At 45.4% G+C, this 20,266-nt stretch overlaps 1 protein-coding gene across 1 annotated transcript; it reads left to right on the top strand.

Moving 5' to 3' along the window:
* Nucleotides 1-3,374: 3,374 nt before the first annotated feature.
* On the top strand, nt 3,375-19,757 carry AKIRIN2 (akirin 2). The gene is made up of 5 exons (XM_052694270.1): nt 3,375-3,995; nt 14,543-14,686; nt 15,206-15,355; nt 19,020-19,091; nt 19,397-19,757. Exons 1-5 carry the CDS (start codon nt 3,797-3,799, stop codon nt 19,405-19,407), a joined length of 576 nt encoding a protein of 191 aa, XP_052550230.1. The 5' UTR covers nt 3,375-3,796; the 3' UTR covers nt 19,408-19,757.
* Nucleotides 19,758-20,266: the final 509 nt, after the last annotated feature.

Raw genomic sequence — 20,266 nt, 5'->3', positions numbered from 1 at the left:
AAAAGATAAAGACTAACATTCACGCAACTATATTTTCCCCGCAGTCCCAAAGCAGTACACAGAAGGGTTGCTTCTCTTGCCCAGTTCAGAAATGCAAAGGTCAAAATGTTGTCCTACATCTGGACCTGTTCTTTTAGCAGGTGTCACGCTTGAAGTGCAGATCCAATAAAATCTAGCACAGCACTAGTTGTAAATATGCTCTCCCATTCCCAGCATTAATAAAATTTGTGAATGGCATTTATTTTTTAAAACATGCCTATAACGTATAGTTTAATTTTAAAAGCACCCTATGCAGCACATAATGGGACACTGCAAATTGGTTATATAATAAGTAGAAGAAAGAACAACATAAACAGTGGTTTGCAGCCTTGACCCTATGGTGTTTCCTGCCACAATGAAAGTAAAAACACATGTTCTCTGACAACCATCAAACACTTTGTCACTGCTGTTGGACACTTTGCTGCCTTAGGGTTTGTCTACATGCAAAGCTACGTTAGTTTAACTGGGTTTAATTTACTGCAAAGGGCTGTGTGAATTCTTATTTTGACTTAAATCAGACTTTTTTCAGTTTAGTTCAACAAATTAAAGGTCAGATAACGCCTGATTAACTGTTGATTACGACAATCATGGTTCTAATCAATTGCTTACTATTATAGTTGCTGCCTGTGCTGGCAAAAGCTTGCTTTCTATTAGCTTATCTTGATGAAGTTTTGCTTGATTTCCCAGACTGTCTTAATCGACTGCAAATGCACCTGAATGGTTCTCAGGATCTGGTGTCATGTGAGTTGATGTAAATGAATCTTTCCTCCTGCAGAAGGCAGAGAGCATGTATGTGTACACATGAAGTACATACACTAAACAGCACAAATATTAACTGGGGAAATGCTGGTTATTCTAAAAATTAACTGAACTTTTTCAGTACAGCTTGACCAGACTGTTGGTGGATGCCTCACCACCAGAGACATTCAAGGTCAGGCTGGAGAGATGCTGAGAGACCTGATCTCGCTGTAGGTGTCCATAATCACAGAATCACAGAATGTCAGGGATTGGAAGGAACCACTAAAGATCATCTAGTCCAATCCCCCTGCTGGAGCAGGAATACCTAGATCAGGTCAGACAGGAATGCATCTAGGCAGGTTTTGAACGTCTCCAAAGAAGGAGACCCTACAAACTCTCTCACCAGCCCATTCCCTCTGTTACCCTTAATGTGAAGAAGCTTTTCTCATATTTACGTGGAATCTCACACGTTCCAGCTTGCACCCATTGCCCCTTGTTCTATCATTTGATGCCACTAAGATGAACCTGGCTCCATCCTCCTGACATTCACCTTTTGCATATTTATGAACATTAATGAGGTCACTTTTCAGTCTCCTACAAGCTAGAGACCCAGCTCCCTCAGCCTTTCCTTGTAAGGGAGATGCTTCACTCCCTTAATCATTGTTTATGGCTCTATGCTGGACTTTCTCAATCAGTTCCCTCTCCTTCTTGAACTGAGGTGACCAGAATTGGACACAATATTCCAGATGTGGTCTCACCAGGGCAGAGTAAAGGGGGAGGAGATCTCTGGATCTATTAATCATACCCCTTCTGATACACCGCAGGATGCCACTGGCCTTCTTGGCCACGAAGGCACAATGCTGGCTTATGAACACTGCAGGGGGTCGGACCAGATAACCCTTAAGGGTCTCTTCCAACTCAGATGATTCTATGAATACTGCACCCAACACAGACATTTCTCAGCACATAGATGATGGCAGAAGTGGCTGTCTCAGCCCTGTATGGGTTCAGAGCACTCCAAACTAAGAAACTGGCTCATACGCATGCTGAGTTACTTACGAGTTCCTTAGTTTGGCTTCAGTCTTACTTGGCAAAGCACTCAGTAAGTAAACTTGAAACTGCTGTATGAATACAGGGAAACTTATCTGCTTAGGGAAATACAATGGAAATTACAAATTAAACGAACAGAAAACCAGCCAGCATTATTCCTAAGAAGAACATGCACAGAAAGAGTTATACCGGTAGAGTAATAGTAGGACAATTACAACACAAACAACATCAGTACACTTCTCCAGTCTTGTACTGTTTTAGGAAGGCTTGCCAGCATTCTCCTTACTAAGGACATATTCAGAGTATTTCTGCACGGAGGAAAAGATAACAGCAGAGGAATCACTGTGACATTTTCTGTAACTGGTTTCAGGCCAAGGCAATTCAGGTAAACCTAAGGAGAATTTCTCCTCATTGCCCCAACATCACCACTAGCTATCTGCCACAGAGAACACACATCATTAGTAATTACTATTTCTATGTTCATGGGGCAGAAGGGCTCTGCCAGGTCAACCCACCACCTAAAGCCTCAGCTAGGCTAAGAGTGTGCAGCCACACTGCTGGCAGGTTGGCGTTTAGACTGTGGGGTGCTGCTGGGCTTCATGATACGCATACTGCAAAGGGAACACACAAAGCAAGAACTTGCTTCCAAGCAATGCTTTTATTTTTCAAATGCTAGCTTATTTTTCATTATTAAAAAAAAACAAAAACAAAAAAATAACAGAAACAAAAGCATTAAAATCCTGCCCGTTTAATCTTCTAAGGACAGCATTTTGATGTTAACACTTAAATTAAGGCACATAAAAGCTGAAGTTATACACATTTTTAGGCCTAGCACCTCCTGTTCACATTTCCACTGTGCTGAACTGTGACACAGTTTACTTCAGTCAGGAACAGGAAGGAGCTCAGCCCTTGCCACATAAGGCTGGAGCCATAAGCCCTCCCTCAGTAAGGGAGCCCGGAGCTGGGAGACTGCTCACAGCACGGCTGCCTCGAACGAGCTCTCAGCTGCCACCTCAGCCGCTCTGCCCCCGCTGTCCCCGCACACGACGGCCGCAACGCGCACTTTGCCCTCACTTCAGGCAGTGACACGCGCCCTGCGGCCACATCGGCGCTGCCGGACCTGCTCGGCGCTGCCTACACGAGTAACAGCAGCCCCGCAGCCGGCCCGCAGGGCCTGGCACGCACAGCGCGTCTTCCTGTCCCTCGGCGTGCGCCCATCGCCTTTGGAGAACCCCCACCCCCAGGGGCCCCGAACCCCGCAGGCGCCACCATCTCGCCGCCACCCACAACCGCCCTCCAACACACCCCACCGCCACTGCCGAGGGGGGATTTAAATCAGAACCCGGAAGTCGGGCCGGGTGGCGCGAGGCACGCCGGGATTTGTAGTCGCACCGCCCCCGGCGGGCAGCCCTCCGCCGTCCAGCGAGGAGGGGGCGGGGAAACCACAATTCCCCAGAGCCTCCGCGGCCGCCGCGGCCTCAGGTGCGCAGGCGCTGTGTGGGGGGCTGGTTTTTGAATCCGCGGCGTTGTTATTGACGCCATATTGCTGGTGTGGGAGTCACAGAGGGGAGCGCCGCCGCCGCCGCCGCTCGGGCCCCGCCGCCATCGCTCGTCATCGGCGGCCGCGAGCCGGGTAACCGGGCCCAGCCCCGCACCTCTCGGCCCAACGCCCGCCCCGCGACCCTCCGCGGGCGGAATCGGCCCCGCCGGAGCGCGGGTTACGGCAGGACGGGCGACAAGAGGGGATCCGGCCGGCCGAGCCGCCGGGGGCTGGGGCCGCGGCCGCTCCCTTGAGAGAGGCCGATAGGGAGGCGACGGAGGCCCTGACGCAGCGGCCCCCTCCTTCCCCTGCTTCCCTCCCTCCCACCCTAGATAGCGAGGAAGGCGCCTCCGGGCAGGGCCGCTCGCCTCCGTCTCCCCGTCCCCTCTCTCCGAGCCCCGCTCCCCGGCCCGGCCGCCGCCCGGCGCCATGGCGTGCGGCGCCACTTTGAAAAGGACTCTGGATTTCGACCCGCTGCTCAGCCCGGCGTCCCCGAAGCGGAGGCGATGTGCGCCATTGTCAGCCCCGGCCTCGGCCGCCGCCTCCTCTTCCTCCTTCGCCTCCCCGCAGAAATACCTGCGCATGGAGCCCTCGCCCTTCGGAGAGGTGTCCTCCCGGCTCACCACAGGTGATTGGGGGGGGAACCCGGGGGGCTGCGGGCAGGGCGTAGGGGAGGAGAGGGTCCCGCGGCCCTCCCCCCACCCAACCCGGCCGCTTTACGTCGGCTCGGCGGTTGGCGACGGCGGAGGCCGGGGCCGGCCCCGCTCGGCTTGGCAGCGTCGCGGCGGAGACACAATGGAAATGGCCGTTTGCGGCAGGAGAGGGGGAGGAGGGACGGGGAGGAAGGGGGGCGGGTAGCGCCGTTGCGGGCGGCCGGCTCTGGGAGAGAGGGGTCGGGGCGGGGGGGCTGCGGAGAGGGACCGAGCAGGGGAGGGGGCGCGGGGGGAGCTGGGCGGTGAGGTCGGGCGGCGGGCACGGAGGGGTTCCTTCTTTTATTTTTTTCTCGTTTTTCCTTTTTTTTTTTTTTTTTTTCTTTTTTTTTCCGTCTTCTTCCCACCCCCCTCTTCCCCGGTGCTGGGAGAGCCGCAGGGCCGAGCCCGGTTGCGGAAATGCCCGGCGGGGTGGGGACCCGCTCGGAGCCCCCCTGCTCTCGGGGGTGGGAGCGACGGACTCGGGGGGCCACCGCCCCCCGCCCAGACGTTGTGGGGGGGGGGACGACGACGACAAGAGGGAGTGGAAGGGAGGGAAGTGGGGAGGGCGGCCCGTCATCAATCACCCGCAAAACGCCGCCGGGAAAGGCCTGAGCGGATAAAACAAAGGGGCGATCCCGTGTGCCGGCCTTTAATGCGCGTCGCCGCCCCGAACGTGACCCATTCTGCGGCATCCTTCAAGTTTCGGGTAGAAAAAAGCGAGCCATGAAAGCGGTTGAGTGCGAGCGTGAGCTGCCTCTAGGGCAGATAAAATGAGAGCGAGCTGTCTCGCCTCGGAGACGTTGGGCGAGAATGGTGCCTGTGCTCTTAACGTGCGAGGAGAGGTGGTTCAGCCGGTGGCCCTGAGCGCCGTTGGTCGGCTCAGCTCGTGGTGGTACCGTTGGGCACGAAGAGAAGAAAGAACGAATGTTGGCTGGGCGTGCAGGTTTGCAGGGCAGCTGGACTGGGTGGTCCTCGGAAGTCTCTTCCAACTAAGGGTTCTGTGATTTTGTGACCGGTTGTCCCTTCTTACGGTTACTCCAGTGGGCAGCTTCCAGTAACGCACTCACTTTGTGCTTGCAGCCAGTAGTGATGGCAGCGATGAGGTATTAGATCTGTGTCCTTTGTGTACAAGAAGGAGCCCTCTGTAATTGTCATAGCTCAGCTTTTTGCACTGCTGCCTTCCGTGCAGAAGTTTGCCCCAGAAAAACTGCTGGTGTTGACCAAGCAGATGACCACTGTGCTTTCAGGCTGCCATCCACATAGGGGGAATTCCTTTTTTCAGTATTCCTACTTCATGAAACTACACTATACAGTAGGACACTTTTTTTTTTTTTTCCTTCGGATTTTATTCAGATATTAACAAAAAACCCAAAAAGCAAAAGGGAAAGCTCTGAGGGAGGGGAGTGTACGGAGGGCATACAAAGTACTCGCACTTGGCATGGATGCCTTGCTATTTTTTTGAACCTCTAGGAAAAGATCTCGAATGAGTCAGCGGTCTGCGATGAGCGCTGTGCACTCCCCAGTACAGTAAGGCTTTATATACACGCTGAGATAGGTCTTCAAAACCGGAATTCATTTGATTCTTTCTAGAAGATGTGTGGCTTCATTGCAGTGATTTATTTTGGTTTGTTCCTCTGGGGTTTGAAGAGCTGAGATTATGAATATTTAATAGAAATATCATCTGGCAAGTGCATGTGTATTGCTGGAAGGAGATGAATCAATAAAATTTTCTGCAGAGATGATTACTATGGCAGTATTTGAGGTTATACCTGAATTCCTGTCATACTGTTAGTGATTGTGGCCCTTAAGAACAGAGATGTCACTGAAGTTGAGCGGATCCAGGCCTCATCTCTTGATAAAATCAGAGGTGGGGGCTGTAATCTTTGTGGGAAGGTGGTTCTGTACCGGTGAGGGTGTTTTGTGTGAGCGGTGCTACAATAAAAGGAAAAGTGATTCAAAATGTCTGTGAGCACACTGAGTGCTCCTGAGCAAGGCTCAGTGTGTCTGCAAGTTGTGCACATTTACATGGCCCTTGTGTAAAAGCTCCCTCTGTTTTCTGTTCCAAGCAAAAGAAATTACACAGTGAGAGTGCAAATGTCAGTGTGAAGGAGCTTGCTTACTTTTTCCTTTCAGTTTAATTTAGGGGGATCGTGGCATGTTGAAATGAAATGAAATACACCCAGTGAACAAAATAGAGCTTTTAAAGGGGCCATTTGAAACATTCTGTGGGATTTGCCCCATCTAATTTTGTAAATGCCTATCTGACCTAATAATTTGTGGGATTCTGGATAGTCTTGTGGAACAAACGGATGGCTTATTGTACAGCTCTGACTGAGAACGAGGCAAAGGGTACTTGAAAAGTATTCACTGCTCTCCATTGACCATAAAAAGGTGGTGAAGCACTGGAACAGGTCGCCCAAGGAGGTTGTGGATGCCCCATCCCTGGAGGCATTCAAGGCCAGGCTGGATGTGGCTCTGGGCAGCCTGGTCTGCTGGTTGGTGACCCTGCACATAGCAGGGGTTGAAACTAGATGATCAGTTTGGTCCTTTTCAACCCAGGCCTTTCTATGATTCCTGATGCGGATGTGTACTTTTGGGTTGGATAAATCTTGCCCTCTCTCTGAGGAGAATTCCAGTCAGATTTTACAAGTCTTCCCAGCTGAGTCACTGTTTGGTTCTTTTTTTTTTTCCTGTATTGAGAAATGCACAACAATAGCCAGAGTTCACTCCAGTTAGAGTTTTCTCAGGCTCTTCCTGTAATGCTCACAATTCCAGTACTTAAGAAGTATCTGAATTTGATTTAATGAAATTACTTTGATATGAAACCTTATACCAATACTTTAACTTCATGAAAAAGATTTTTTTCTACCTGGTGCTGTTTAACTCACCCAGCAGAAAATATATCAGCACCAGAACTTAGCGCATGGTTAATCATTTCAAACACGGATTATCTGGAAGCAGAATCTGAACTGCTGGAGGGAGGTGCAGAGAGCGAAGAACACAGTGTGGCAGTCAGATGAGAAAACAGCTGTCTCTACAGAGTGGTCATAGACAAATAAACGACACGTCTGTTTGAGAGGCAGGGCTTATTCAAGATGAAACTTATATCTCACAAGAGTGCTTTAATATTCTGTGGTTATTTGAACAGCTGTTAGGTCACTTCCAGTTTCTCAATGAATTTGGCAGCCAAACTGTAATTGTGGCCAGCCGTCTATATTTTCTGTGGAGTTGACCTTCCAATTACTTGAGCATACTCTGTGAGTGCGTTTGGTAATTCTGGATACTGTTGTTTGCATCTAGAGTTACCTGCGTAAAAGCACATTCACATAGGACACAACTGCCTGATGTAAGATGGCTCTGAGCAGTTTCCTACTGCTGGGACGGTACCTCAGTTCTGCTTGGTTGTCAGTTCTTGCTTGTGGTGGGCCTGATCTGTGCATTCTGAATGGTTCTGTTGGTTAGAGCCCTACAATTGATGATGGGTGGAATGACAGAGATGGGAAGGTAGTTAGAAACACCTGCAAGTCACCAGGTACATGCTGTGCTATAGCTGAAATATGGCCCAGTGGGTGGACTGTGTGAGAAGGGGCTGGAGAGCTGCATGGCTGGGTCATGTGCTATGTGTGTTCCCTTTCCTCAGCGGTCCTCAGGATGCTGTTACTTACATTTTTGAGTCTGCGAGGAAGAAGTGGCAGTATTTCTTGTATTCTGTGTTGGATGAATTTTGCATTCTCTGCTGGAGAACCATTACTCGCAGTTTTACCTTGATGAAAGGTCACGTTTTGGGCTAGAGAATGTGGAATGTACTGCACTCAAGTCGTTTGCTTAATTCAAGGGCACGTTAGTGCTAGAAGCCCACTTGTCTGAATGCTTGAGGCTGAAGTCCCAGCGGGAGGTGCAGTCCAAAAAGCCAACTGGTGAGGGTCGAGGGGGGGTGGTGTTGGCAGGATCCTTGGCTGGGGCTCAGTAACTGAGAAAACAAATGCGATGGGTAGCTTTCTTCCACACTGCTATTTCAGAATCAGAGGATAAGCTGCAGCTAGAACTTAGCAGAATCCAAAAGAATGTTGTATTAAAAAACAGTTTGTGAAATCCCTTAAAAATCCCCAAGCTAACTGTGCAGTTCTTCTCCATCAGAAACATTGGTGTACTCAGACATTCCCCCAGTGGTGTCGCAAACCAGAAATGGGAGTGGGTGGGGTTATGGAGAACAGCTTCACCTCGGGTCACTGGTTGGGATCCAAGCAGGGATAATGTTGGAAATCAGACGGCGTATGGAAACTATTGAATTGATGTGCTCTTTGGTAATGGGTGTGCACAATTGGTGTTTGCTGCTTCGGTGGCAGTCTGATGGCAAATGGCTGTAGTCAAGAGATGGCAAACAGAGTTGGTCGTGAGACGCCGTCTTGTGAGAGATGAATAAGCAGGAAACAGTTTAATTTCTTTAATATATGCCCTTTCCTTTCACAGAGTAATCTGAAAAATTGGGTCTAATTACCAAAAATGTTAGAAGTTATACAAGAAAATGACTTTGACCTTTCTGAGTAGGAAGAGCTGCAAGCCTTCCCCATAGGCTGTCCTCCTGTGACCTTTCGGTTGTCCTCTTGAGCAAACAGAGAGCCGCGTCTCTCCGCAAGCTCTGCTCGGGCTGCAGCCAAGGCCAGCTCTGCATTTCCAGTGTACAAACGCAGTGGGTTTGGAATGCGTTGGTACCACCGCATCTCCTTCTGCCTAATTTCTGTTTTGTTAACTTTTATTGGCGTGGGTATTTATTGCTAAATTGCTTTGGCGCGATGCCAGGCTTCTTATTGTGCTCCAGTATGGCAGAAATCATTAGGATTTTAAAAACAAAACATTCCCACCCCTTAAAAAAAAAAAAAAAAAAAAAAAACAGAAAAAGCGCGTAATGACGGCATCTGGATGCGATAATTTAATCTGTATGAGAAGTTTCTGTATAGATTCCTGTGGCGACTAGAAATGTTAAATGCCTTTGGTCTTCGATGTCATAAAATATCGAAGCAAATTTTTTGTTTCAGTGGCAAGTCTGATAGATGCACTGCGACGTTTTTTTGTGTGTGAAGAGAAAGATCTAATTGCTGTATCTAATACATTTTGCATCGCTTGATTTATTTTTCATCGCTCAACCCCTTGATCGGGAGCGCTGGGGTTTCCTGAAAGAACACGTTTGCGGGATGCGCTAATGCATGCGTGAGCATCGCGCACGTCGCGGGAGAAGCAGAACCTTCAAGTAATTGAATCTCCTGAGGTAGCCCATTCTGGGCTGCAGGATCCGTGACGAGTGCTTCTGGAGCTGCAGGCACTGCTGGCAAGTGTCAGCGCCGTACCCTTCCTGCTTTCTGTCTTAGAGCCTGCTCCTCTGAGATGAGAGTGCTTTCCAAAAGCATACGTTGTGTGACTGAAGTCTAACACGGCGTGCCTAATTAAGAAACTTCACTGGAGAGATTGATGCCTGTGACCAAAGCAAGAAGAGGAATATCTGGACCGTTTTAATTTGTCTTGTGTCTGCGGAGTCCCTGTTTATGTAGATAAAAAGCCAAAAACAACTGGGGAATATCGTTAATCCATTGCATTGCTGCAGTGCTGTCCTGTCCAGAGGAGACGCTAGCACCCTAACGTTGATTTTGTGTGTCTGGAGAGATCCAAATTTGGATTGTGGTAACATCTTCAACCAAATGTCGAGTAAGGGTGAAAAGCCTGGACTAGAGCAGTGGAACAAATTGGCCTCAAAAGGAGCTAGGAGCCATTGAGATGCGTTCTGCTGGCATCAGGAGAGCACTGCATTGATTCACTTAGACAAAATCTCAGGCGTGGCTGAGGTTTGAATGCATATGTTGAATGGTGACATTGCAAACTGAAACCTGAACTGTAGCTTCCATTTCAGGCCAGGAAAAAGTGCTACTCTGATTTCAGCCTATTGAGTCACCTTCCTACTTGTTTTGCCAATGTTTCCTTCAGCTAAATGGGAGAAGTCGGGAACTGAGATGTGAAATTGCTAGCTTGAAAATCAAGCCAAAAAGAAAAATCCTTCAGGGGAAACAATTGGCATCTTCATGGTTGATAAGAGGTTATTAAAATCGAGAAAATAATTGCTTGCCTTGTTACCTTTTCAGATGGAACGACTGTTGCCCTTGTACGTAATTTCTAGGCAATTACAGGTCAGGATGGAGTAATTAGATGACAGAATGATGAAAAAGAATAATTTCTTGTCTCTTATCGTGAGTTGAAGGAAGTAGGCATCACTCCTTGGAAGTAAACATTTGGCTTTGTAATGCATTAGCGTGACATATCATATTCCAGGTGCCGAGCTTGAATTCTGGTTTGCCCCTTCAGGTTCCAGTCTCTTGGTTGTGAAAGCAGCATGAAGTGTGTAATTCTGCTTCCCTCATCATCTCAGATTCAGAAGGAGGACTGGGGTGAATGCTGTCCTTGATTGCAGCGTTAAATGAACAAATATATTTAATGTCATGATCTTAGTATACAGCACTCTAGATGAAAAACCATCCATGCATGTCATTGTGTTCACATCTATTTGGCTGACTCCCCCTCGTGCTGACAGCAGCCCCCTTTTTTATTCTTTACGCTGGCCTGGAGCCTGGCCCTTTTAAATAAGGATGGAGAAGGGGACACGTAGCACATAGTCTGTGCCCAGCACCCATGGTCACTTCTGACTCGGAAATGTCACCTGAGAAGTCCTCATGCATTGCAGCGTGGTGGCAGCGTGGGCTTTTCCTGCGGCTGCCCCAGATGGAGCAGGCCCAGTTCTCATGCTCAGCACCTCAGCCCAGTGTTTCCTGGCAGGCAGCTGTGTGCCTCCTGATGTATCTACAGCCAATGGGATGGGAAGTTAAGATGGAACAGAGGGTAGGCTGCAGAGAAAGATAGTTGTGTGGAACACACCACCTCTTACCATCGTACGTAAGATTGCTGCCTGAAGGACAGTGTCTGCTTGAACTTTGGCACCAGTGAAGATGGCAGCGAGTCCAATTTAAAATAGCTAACAAATTCTGATATATGTCATCCGTGTTCTTGCTTCAGCTTTATAGTCTTAGGCTTAGTTAATTTGAGTTTTCTTTAGTGAGTACACCTCCAGATTCTAGATTTTAATGTATGAAGTAATTCATTAAATGAAATAACTCAAAAAGGCAGCTTGGGCCTTCTTATTTAAGGAACACGAAAGGAACGTGTCCTGTGTCTGACACCAGGTAAACGACCGTTTTAATTCAGTCATCAACTGCAGAGAGAACGGCTAGAGTTAATTGGAAGTGAAGGAAATTAAGAACCAACAAGAAAGCTTTTTGGAAGCAGAAGCATTAGTAAAAATAAGGAATGTGAATAAATGTGTGTTGCCTGTATTCCTTCAGTGAATTTGGATGCACTCCAGCTGTTTTATGCTTTCCTGAAAATTATACAGTAAGTGCATCCCTTAATAGTGAAGTGAAATGTTTTTACAAAGAGATACCGTTCAAATGAAATCCAGATCGATTTAATCAGGCGTTGGTTCAGTGACATCAAATTATCATTCAGGCTTGCATTTAAAACCAATTGTGAAGGCAAGTGGTAGGTTTTATGTCGTTGTACATCAACTAAAATAGACCTACTCAGTCTTCGGTGCTGCCTGCTTGGTTTCAGATATTCCAAGTCCAGTTATTCACGTGCAAAGTCGTTGAATAGTTTGGTGCTGTGTTAAATGAGCGGGTTTCACTTACTAATCTTCATTTTATGAGTGGAGGGCATTAGGAGGTGAATCACTGCCATTGGCACAGCCAGCTTGCGTGCTGCTGGCAGTGCCGTGCCAAGCACCCACCTGTGGGCCAGTTCTGTGTGCTCACCAGCGCTGCTTCACATCTCGTGAATCAGTCTGTATGTAGGAATTCTGTTAGCCAGCACAAGATAACTGCGTGCCCAAGTCTTCTGGCAGGACTTCGGGTTCCAGGCTTTTTTCTGTTGCCTTTTTCTTACCTGGTGGCTGTTTGCAATGTAGACAAGTATGCTGCTGTCGTTTCTGCTGTGCTGAGTTTAAGTTGCAGAGCTTTCCCTGAAGGTAGTGTTGCTGTGCAGGCTGTCAAAGGAGCTTTTACTGGGAGGTGATGTTGCAGTAGATCTGTCCATAGCTTTTTTCCTACGATTTATGATGGTCAGAGCAATACTAGAAGATGGCAAATTAGAAGTAGATGAAGCTACTGTAATACTGATATATTTGTGTATTCCTTGGTGCATGGAACTTTACTTTTTGTTCCAGCTGTACTGTTTGTTCCCAGAGTCAGTGCACGCTTATTTTCTCTCCTTTTATCTTGCTCGTGCTCCTTCTGATCTGGTTGGGTTTTATGCATTCTCTCTGAGTATTTTCTGTGTAATTTGCAGACATGGTGAGGGCTGGAAGAAACCTGGCTGATGGCTGTTGGTTTAAAACCGTTGACTGGAGTCTGTTTAGATTTTCTCTTAACATTTTTGGAGGTTAATCAGGTTTGAAAATATTTCTACGTATATAATACTAAAGAGAGCTATAGAGAAGACTTAGCAAAGTTGTTATGCCCCAAATTTGGCTGATATTTTTGCAGTTCATACAGAGTTTGTAAAGCAAAATGTGGCCAAGACCACATAGTTGCAGTGGAGGATGCATGCACAGTTATGTTCACCAGGTAACATAAATACAGTGTGTATCCTTGCAGTCAGGTTTCTTAGAGCATAGATGGTGTTTCTTGGAGCTTTGGGATAGGTGTGACTTTATCAGCTGACTGGGTTCCCACTCAGAGGTGAGCAGTGTCCCTGGAGCCAGAACAGCACTTGATTCTGAGGAAGAGGATTGTTTTGCTGCCCTAATGCTGTTGAGTTAAAATGTTGCAACACCAGCCTCCCAACATCTGATACAGCACCTATGTGACAAGTTCTACCTGGGATTCTGCTTCAGTTCAGAAGCCTGAGTCTTTAACCTGATCTGTGTATTTCTGTACCTCAGAGGAGTATAGTTCATAGTCTGTCCTACAACAGTAGGAATCCTCCAGCTTCCACCTTCCTCAATTTCCTTCATTTCCCTACTGTGCTCCTTATATTATCTGCAGTTGCTGCTTCTTTCAACCAAGTTACTGTAAGGGACAGACTGTACAAGTGTGTACACAAGGGTGTAGGATGGAAAAGGTATGAATTGCAGAACACTCTTAGTCCAGGAGCAGCATCCAGACAAGCTCCTTGGAGAAAGTGCTGGTACTTCTGTTGGCTGGATTTGATTTCCTTGCCTGCAAATGGGAAGCCCCTAGATTGACGCGTGCAATTAAAAAGCAGCCACCACCACTGAACCTCTGAACCAGAAATTGATAAATGTGTGCTTCTGTTTGATCTGGCACAGGCTTCAGCCACTTACTGAAAGTGATTTTTGCTGAAGTTAACTTGCTTCATATGGGTGCTTGTTAGGAAATGTTCCAGTGTAGTACCTCAAGAACATTTGGTTCACAAACACTGAAAACTGGTGTAGAAGGTTTCATGGTGTTGCACTGAACAGAAACAGGAAGGAACTGAGTTGGAGCTTTTTGCAACCCTGACACAATCACAGTGGTGTGTGTGTGTGTGAGCCTTGAAAGGCCACCTCTGCTGTAAGTCTAGAAGCTTAGTGTCAGGGAAGCAGGCAGTTTAGGGAAATGTTTGGTTTGTAAATAGGTTTGAGCATTTAAAAGAATTGTTGTAGAAAGGGAGTCTTTGGAGTTCTCTTTGTTTGAAGGTCTCCTGGAGAAGTAGGGGAGAAGGCATTTTTTCCAAGGGATGTCCCATTTTGTGGCTCTGATGTTCCTGAGAGCTTTTTGTTGCATGGAATTTCAGCAAGGAAGTGCCATGGAGTTGATAATTCTGTTGCAGGGCTTGCTGTTTTCCTTGGAATTTCTCATCTCAACAGAGATGAGATTATTAGAAGCTCCTGCTGTATTACCCAGTGCTGGTCAAATGCTGACTTGCTTATTGCCATCCTCTCTTAAAAGAGGCTATTGATCCATCCACAGGGTTCATCTGGATGGATCTGAGGCTGTGAAGTGTTGTGGATGGCATTTGTTTTCTCCTGTTGGTTTCCACTTCTTGGAGGGTTTAAGCAGTAGCTGCTTTATGAATGTTTGGTCAGAATTGTTTCCTTCTCTACTTTGCTGCTTAATTTTTATCTGTGTGTATCATCCAGTTTTTGGTTCCTGCTTTTGAAAATTAGACTGTTTACTGTTGTTAGCAGTAGCCCAGCACTGGCACTTGACCATAACAAATAATGTATTTTGCTCGTGTGTTTTCTTGTGAAAACGCTCTGGGCTTAGGCTTCTCAGTTTCTTTATTTGCTTTGTGTCCTGGGTAAAATGTTACCATTCTTGGGGGCTTAGGAGTTTAGTTGTTAGCATCTCTTGGTCATCTGCATTTGATGTTCTAGTGGAAATAAAATTAAGTGAAATGCTGAAATATAAGTTTAGGTTTAATTCCTTTACTGTTTTTCTTCTAGAACAAATTCTGTACAACATAAAACAGGAGTACAAACGCATGCAGAAGAGGAGACACTTAGAAAATAGCTTCCAGCAGACAGATCCTTGTTGTTCTACTGATGCACAGCCACATGCATTTCTTCTTACTGGACCAGCTTTGCCAGGTAACCAGAGCATTCTGTGTAATTTTGGTGTGCGTTCTCAGATTCTGAGGAAATAATTTCCCTTTGTTGCCACCTGTATTGTTGCACTTTCTCACCAGCGATGGTTTCTTTTTTGGGGGGGGGGCAATAATAGCATTAATCTGAAAGCTTACCAGGTTTTCTTCTTTCCCTGCTACTGATTTTGTAATAGGCAAGGTTACAAAGCAGCTGTCTTCGCAAAAATACATTGTGGTTTTAATATAAAATAGAAGCTTGAGTTTGTAAATGGCAACTGTCATTTGTGCTACACTGTGTAATGCTCCTGGTTTTTGAAAGAGATGTCCTCCTTTTACAGCTAAGATTCTCTTTAATTTGAAGTTTTGAAGTGGCTCTTGAAACTCTTGAGAAACACATAAACTCTTCTCCAAATAATTTGTAAAATTCCTTTAGCGTAAAAGGTGTGAGGAAAACAGGTTATAGTACTGGCTCTGAACTCCTTGCAAGCAGGACTTGGGTTATGCTTCAATATTTTTGTTTTAGGTACTTCATCTGCAGCATCATCACCATTGAAAAAAGAACAGCCTCTGTTTACTCTCAGACAAGTTGGAATGATCTGTGAACGTTTGCTGAAAGAACGTGAAGAGAAAATTCGTGAAGAGTATGAAGAAATTTTGACCACAAAACTTGCAGGTATATTAATGGGTCAAAATAATGTGCTAGCATGAATTCAAAAGCTTTTTTTTTTTCCTTCTCATCTTTGTATTATGCTATGGTGTTTTTTTCCCTGAGTTAGTCTGATGAAGGAATGAGATTGCATACAGGGCAGATAAAGCTGTGTAGACTCTTTGATAGGATTTTCTGTTCTGCACTGCTTTGGATAGAAACTGTGACTCCTGGGTATTACTAATCAATGGAAACAGAGGTTTTATTTCACACAGAACTTTCTCTCACTGCCGTGTTGGAATTGATCATTTCCTCTTCATTTTTTTTTGCCAGAAAGACTTTCTATTTTACTTCTTTAAGAGCTCTTTGTGAAGGATTTTTTTTTTTTCCTGCTTGGAAACTGACTTCCTTTTTCTGGAATTTGGCAAGAAGACACAGTACCTAAGACTTCCCTTTCTCTTCCCAGTACTTACATTGCACTGCTGCCAGTGGTGTTGGGTAGCTGCTTCAGTGTCAGTAATTTAGCTGCATTTCTGTTCCCCTGTGTTGAATTCTTGCATTTTCTACCAATCAGCCTCGCGTCAGCTTAGCTTTTGATAAGGATCTTGTTAATGCCAGCATTGTAAAAAGGACTTTTCTTCAGTTGTCAGTGTCTTCTACTTCTAAGTGCTTTGCTAACATCCGAGGACCTAATTTTGGTGTGTTCGGAGGTAGGTGCCTTCACAATATGATGTGGTGTCTAATGCTTAGTATGATTGTAACGAGCATTTCAGGACACTGGCAGTGAGCTTGCTTTTGAATACCCGTTGCCGTTGTGTCCCACCTGAAAACCCATCAGATTAAAGTTAGCAAATCTCTGGATTCAGGAGCCAGCCCTTCTGTGGTGTCGCCCCTGCGGAAGGTCACCAGGCTTGTGTCAGACTGCTGGGTTGCACACAGCGGCCTTGTGTCTGCACCTGAGTCTGTGTTCACGTTCTGTGCTTTCTGATCTGCCACCCTGAAGTCAGTGTTTTTTCAGTATATAACTAGCCCTATGTACTTAGTTTTCTTTGGACCTAATGTTTCATTTCTAGATTTTTCTTTCTTAACCTGATTCAGACTGATTAATTGAAACTAGAGTCTTTTTTTTCTTCTAACTTATGTATGTTAGGAATGGAGTCCTTTCTTACATTCTTAGATGCGTTTCATTTAGCAGTGATGATAATAACTAACTGAAGACCAGATAAGCTCATTGATTTGTCTCAGTCTTTGAGTCCAACTTGCAGTTCTTTACAGCAAGAACCTCTGGGATTGTGTGCTCTTGTGTCAGTCTGAAAGGGAACTTCTGGGAAGGAGAACAGCACCTTCTCTCAGGGCCCAAGGGCAGCATACAGTGAGATGAGATTACGTTTATTTCCTTGTAGGGTGATCTCCAGAAGAATTAGTTATTGCATCCCATATATCGTACCAGTAGTGAATTCTTAGTATTACCCAGGAATTTAGAAACAAACTGCTAGAAGAATTGAGCATAATTCCTCCCACAGAAGACCACTTGCATCTTTCTGCTGACAGAAAGTGAGAGTGATTATATCCTTTTCTTAGCTCTGTACAGTGAGGTGATAACTCATTCTTACAGACTAGTGAAATTAATGAAAATGTAACTGGAAATTGTGTAACAAATATTGACTAGCTTCTTTCAAGTGACTGAATGGAATTTTTGAATATTTTCTTCATTCCTTTCCTGAATCATGCTTTTCTTGGAGGTAGTTAGCCAGATACTGCCTTTTTTGTTTTCCTCTGCCATGTTCTTTGTGAGCAGAATTGCTTTTCACGTAGTGTGAGTGATGGAGTGATGAATGGAGAGGTGAGGTCTCTGTAATGCCCCAATTTCCCCTCCTGTCTCTGTTATTTGAAACCTCTGTTAGTGTAAATTTGGGTTTGCAAAATCCTTTGCAGATTTGAGAACCAGAGGGAAGACCACAAGGGGCTAAGTGAAACCTCTGCTTGAAAACAGTTCTGGAACCCTCTTGTGAAAAATAGCTCTATTACTGCAGTTCAAGTTATGTATTCATAGTAACAGGGCTTGTATTTGTGGCATTTAGCCATCTTTTGACTTGAAGTAGCTAAAACCTGTCCTAGGGGGTTCCAGTGGTACAAGTATCTTTACAGGTGTTCATTTCAGTTTTCATCAGCTTACTATAGATCAGTTTTACCTTTGGATTCCTTAGCTTTCTTATGCTGAATGCCACAAGAAGGGGTTTTTCATTAATTGTGGATTCTTAAAATTACCAAAACCAGATTTTTAGCAGAGATGGTGCTACAAAGTGGCTGTGTGTGTGGACTTAAACCTGTAAAGAAGAAAGCTCGTAGGTTTATTTCTGGCCTTTAATATATTCTTTCAGGAAAAGTTCCAGTTGCTGTTGGTTTTGGAAATGGTTTCTGGGCATCAAATCCTTCAATCTGCTCTTTGTGTTATTTTGTTGTTTGGCTGAGATCCTCACGTGGCTGCTGAAAAGCCATCAGTCAGAACTGCAGTGAGACAGAGGTTGTGCTTGTGGGCAGAGGGGATCTGGCCGCCACGGTGCTGGGCCCAGTGCTGGGCTCGCTCAAGGAGGAATGTCCTCAGGTGGCCGGGCTTTGGGCTGCTGCTGCACTGCTTGCTGATTACTGATACGCTGTTTACTTCAAAGGTGAAGCTCCTCCCTGCAAGAGGATGGGGACTTTAATGGGGCAAACCTGTGGGACTAGGAACTGCTCCAAATCTAACTGCATTTTTGGTTGAAGATTGCCTTCTTTGACCTTGCCCTTTTCTCAGAACACCCCACATTGCTGCACATGTATTTTTCCACAAGGGAGGAAGGGGAATGGAGAGGAGCGGCATCTGGTAGATATTACTCTCCTTGTTCAATTTCCTAGTTCTGAAAGGTGATATCCTGCTGATGAGTGCACTATTAATACTGAACAAAATATTGCGAATGTATGGATGTGTGCATAGAAATGATAGTATTTCTGGGAAATAATGCTTAGTTCAAAGCCAGGTAAATACGTTTGATATCTCAGTTCCATATCACTCCAGATCACTCAGTGGCTCTTCTCATGAAGTTCAGAGTCAGCTGCATCTCCCTGTTGTGGCTGCTTTTTGACTAGCATTAGTCAAGCGTTAGCCACTTCACATCTCAGCTTTTAGTTTGTCTGGCTTTTGATTTCCTGGCAGAAAGTATTTCTAACTCTGTAGCAAATCCTTTTCCCATACTTCTTTGTTTCCATTTCATTAATTTTTTTACATCTGATAGTGATAGGAGCAGTGAGAAGTTACACTTCCAATGCTAGCACTGACCATAATGCCACATTTGCTTAACTCCTTTGCCTGTAATAGGCATCTGTGAAATGGGCACATTGAGTTACTTGAAAACATTCTGACTTAGCAGGTACTAGGTATATTGAGATCTTTGTGTGTGCATGTGATGCACTTATCTGGGAGAGTACTACTGCTTTTCTGTGGGAAATCCTTTCAATTTAGGGGACATACTGCAATGTTGTTCTTTGGGATTGGAGAAGAATGGCAGCTGTGAGCTGTGTGAAGGCACTTGAAGCTACTCCTAGTGGATGTGTGTTTAATTGCTATGATCTGTATGGTATGAAAAGTAGCCTTAAGTATTTTTCAGCCTGAGTTAATCTTAATACTCACACTTGCGATGTTTCATGCTTGCAGAACAATACGACGCGTTTGTGAAGTTCACGCATGATCAAATCATGCGACGATATGGAGAACAGCCCGCCAGTTGTGAGTATCGATTTCCTCTGCTTCCTGCAGCAGCGTTAGGTGACTGACCTTGCGGTAGCTTACATGGCCATTGTTTGATGCTGGGCTTCAGCGAGGCCCCGCGTACAAATGCTTGACGTTGACGGTATGGAGAGTCGAGGTTGAAAGGAAGACGTGTGATAGAATGCGGCTCTCGCTTAAAACACGGAGCCGTCTCCCATTCCGTGCTGATTTTCGGAACAAGTTTGGGTGCTGCCATAGCAGATTTGCACAGACCCGGCTCTTGTTAACTGCATTATTAATCCCTGTTTTTTTTCTCTTCGCAGACGTTTCATGAATCACATTTTCTGCATATGTGGGCTGCCCTATCCACCCCGTTTTATTGTTGCAAGCTGTCCCAGTAATGACTTGCAGCAATGCCATATTTTTTCCCCCTGTGAACACAGGTTATTTCAAGCTTTTGTCAGTGGCAACCACTCTTATGCAGCAACTGGTTTTGGAGTGCTCCCTGATGTCAGTACCACCTGGATGTGGACCTTTGCTACCTGTAATAATACCAGTGGCCTCATTTGCTGTATCATTACAATTTGGCTTCTTATGTTAATAAGTTTGAAAAAGTAAAGGATTAAAGCTGATGTTCTAGAAGTTGCCCTTCACTGGTTGTGTAAATAAAAATGTAGAATGACACTTCTGACTGAAGTTAGTGTGGTTTTCATAACTGTGCACTACAACAAAGCTGTAATCACAGTTAAATTAGAATGTAATCCCAGGACAATTTTAAGCAAATAGCCCACAGTACTGCCTGTGAAATAGTGAAGGAGGGCATTTCTGTATTCCATGACTTTTTTGGGGGTTAAGAATGGGTTTATATGATTTCTCATTTTTGTAGTTTTTATTTATTCTCTCAGTCTTTAACAAATGTTTATTGCTGCAATTTTTCAGTGTATCATTGTTTTACTGCCCTTGTAGTACTGGAATTTAGTTGGAAGAATAAAACATTTACTTCTAATCTGTTTGTTTTTAATACGCAGGTGGAACTTTTGCCGTGTGTGAATAAACTGAAATCTGAGTGTTTAAATGAAAACTTTATTTACCAGCAGCAGTGGGTGGGTCAGAATTTTTAGACAAGGAAAAAAGTGGATGAAAATGTTACGTAAGCCTTCAGAGGCCGCAAATTGTGTTAGGTTGGATGCGGT

Source organism: Tympanuchus pallidicinctus, unplaced genomic scaffold (genome assembly GCF_026119805.1).
Source record: "Tympanuchus pallidicinctus isolate F22 unplaced genomic scaffold, pur_lepc_1.0 scaffold1, whole genome shotgun sequence".
Lineage (NCBI taxonomy): Eukaryota > Metazoa > Chordata > Aves > Galliformes > Phasianidae > Tympanuchus > Tympanuchus pallidicinctus.
The sequence above is the reverse complement of the archived record's forward strand: the minus strand, read 5'-3'. Positions and strand labels throughout refer to the sequence as shown.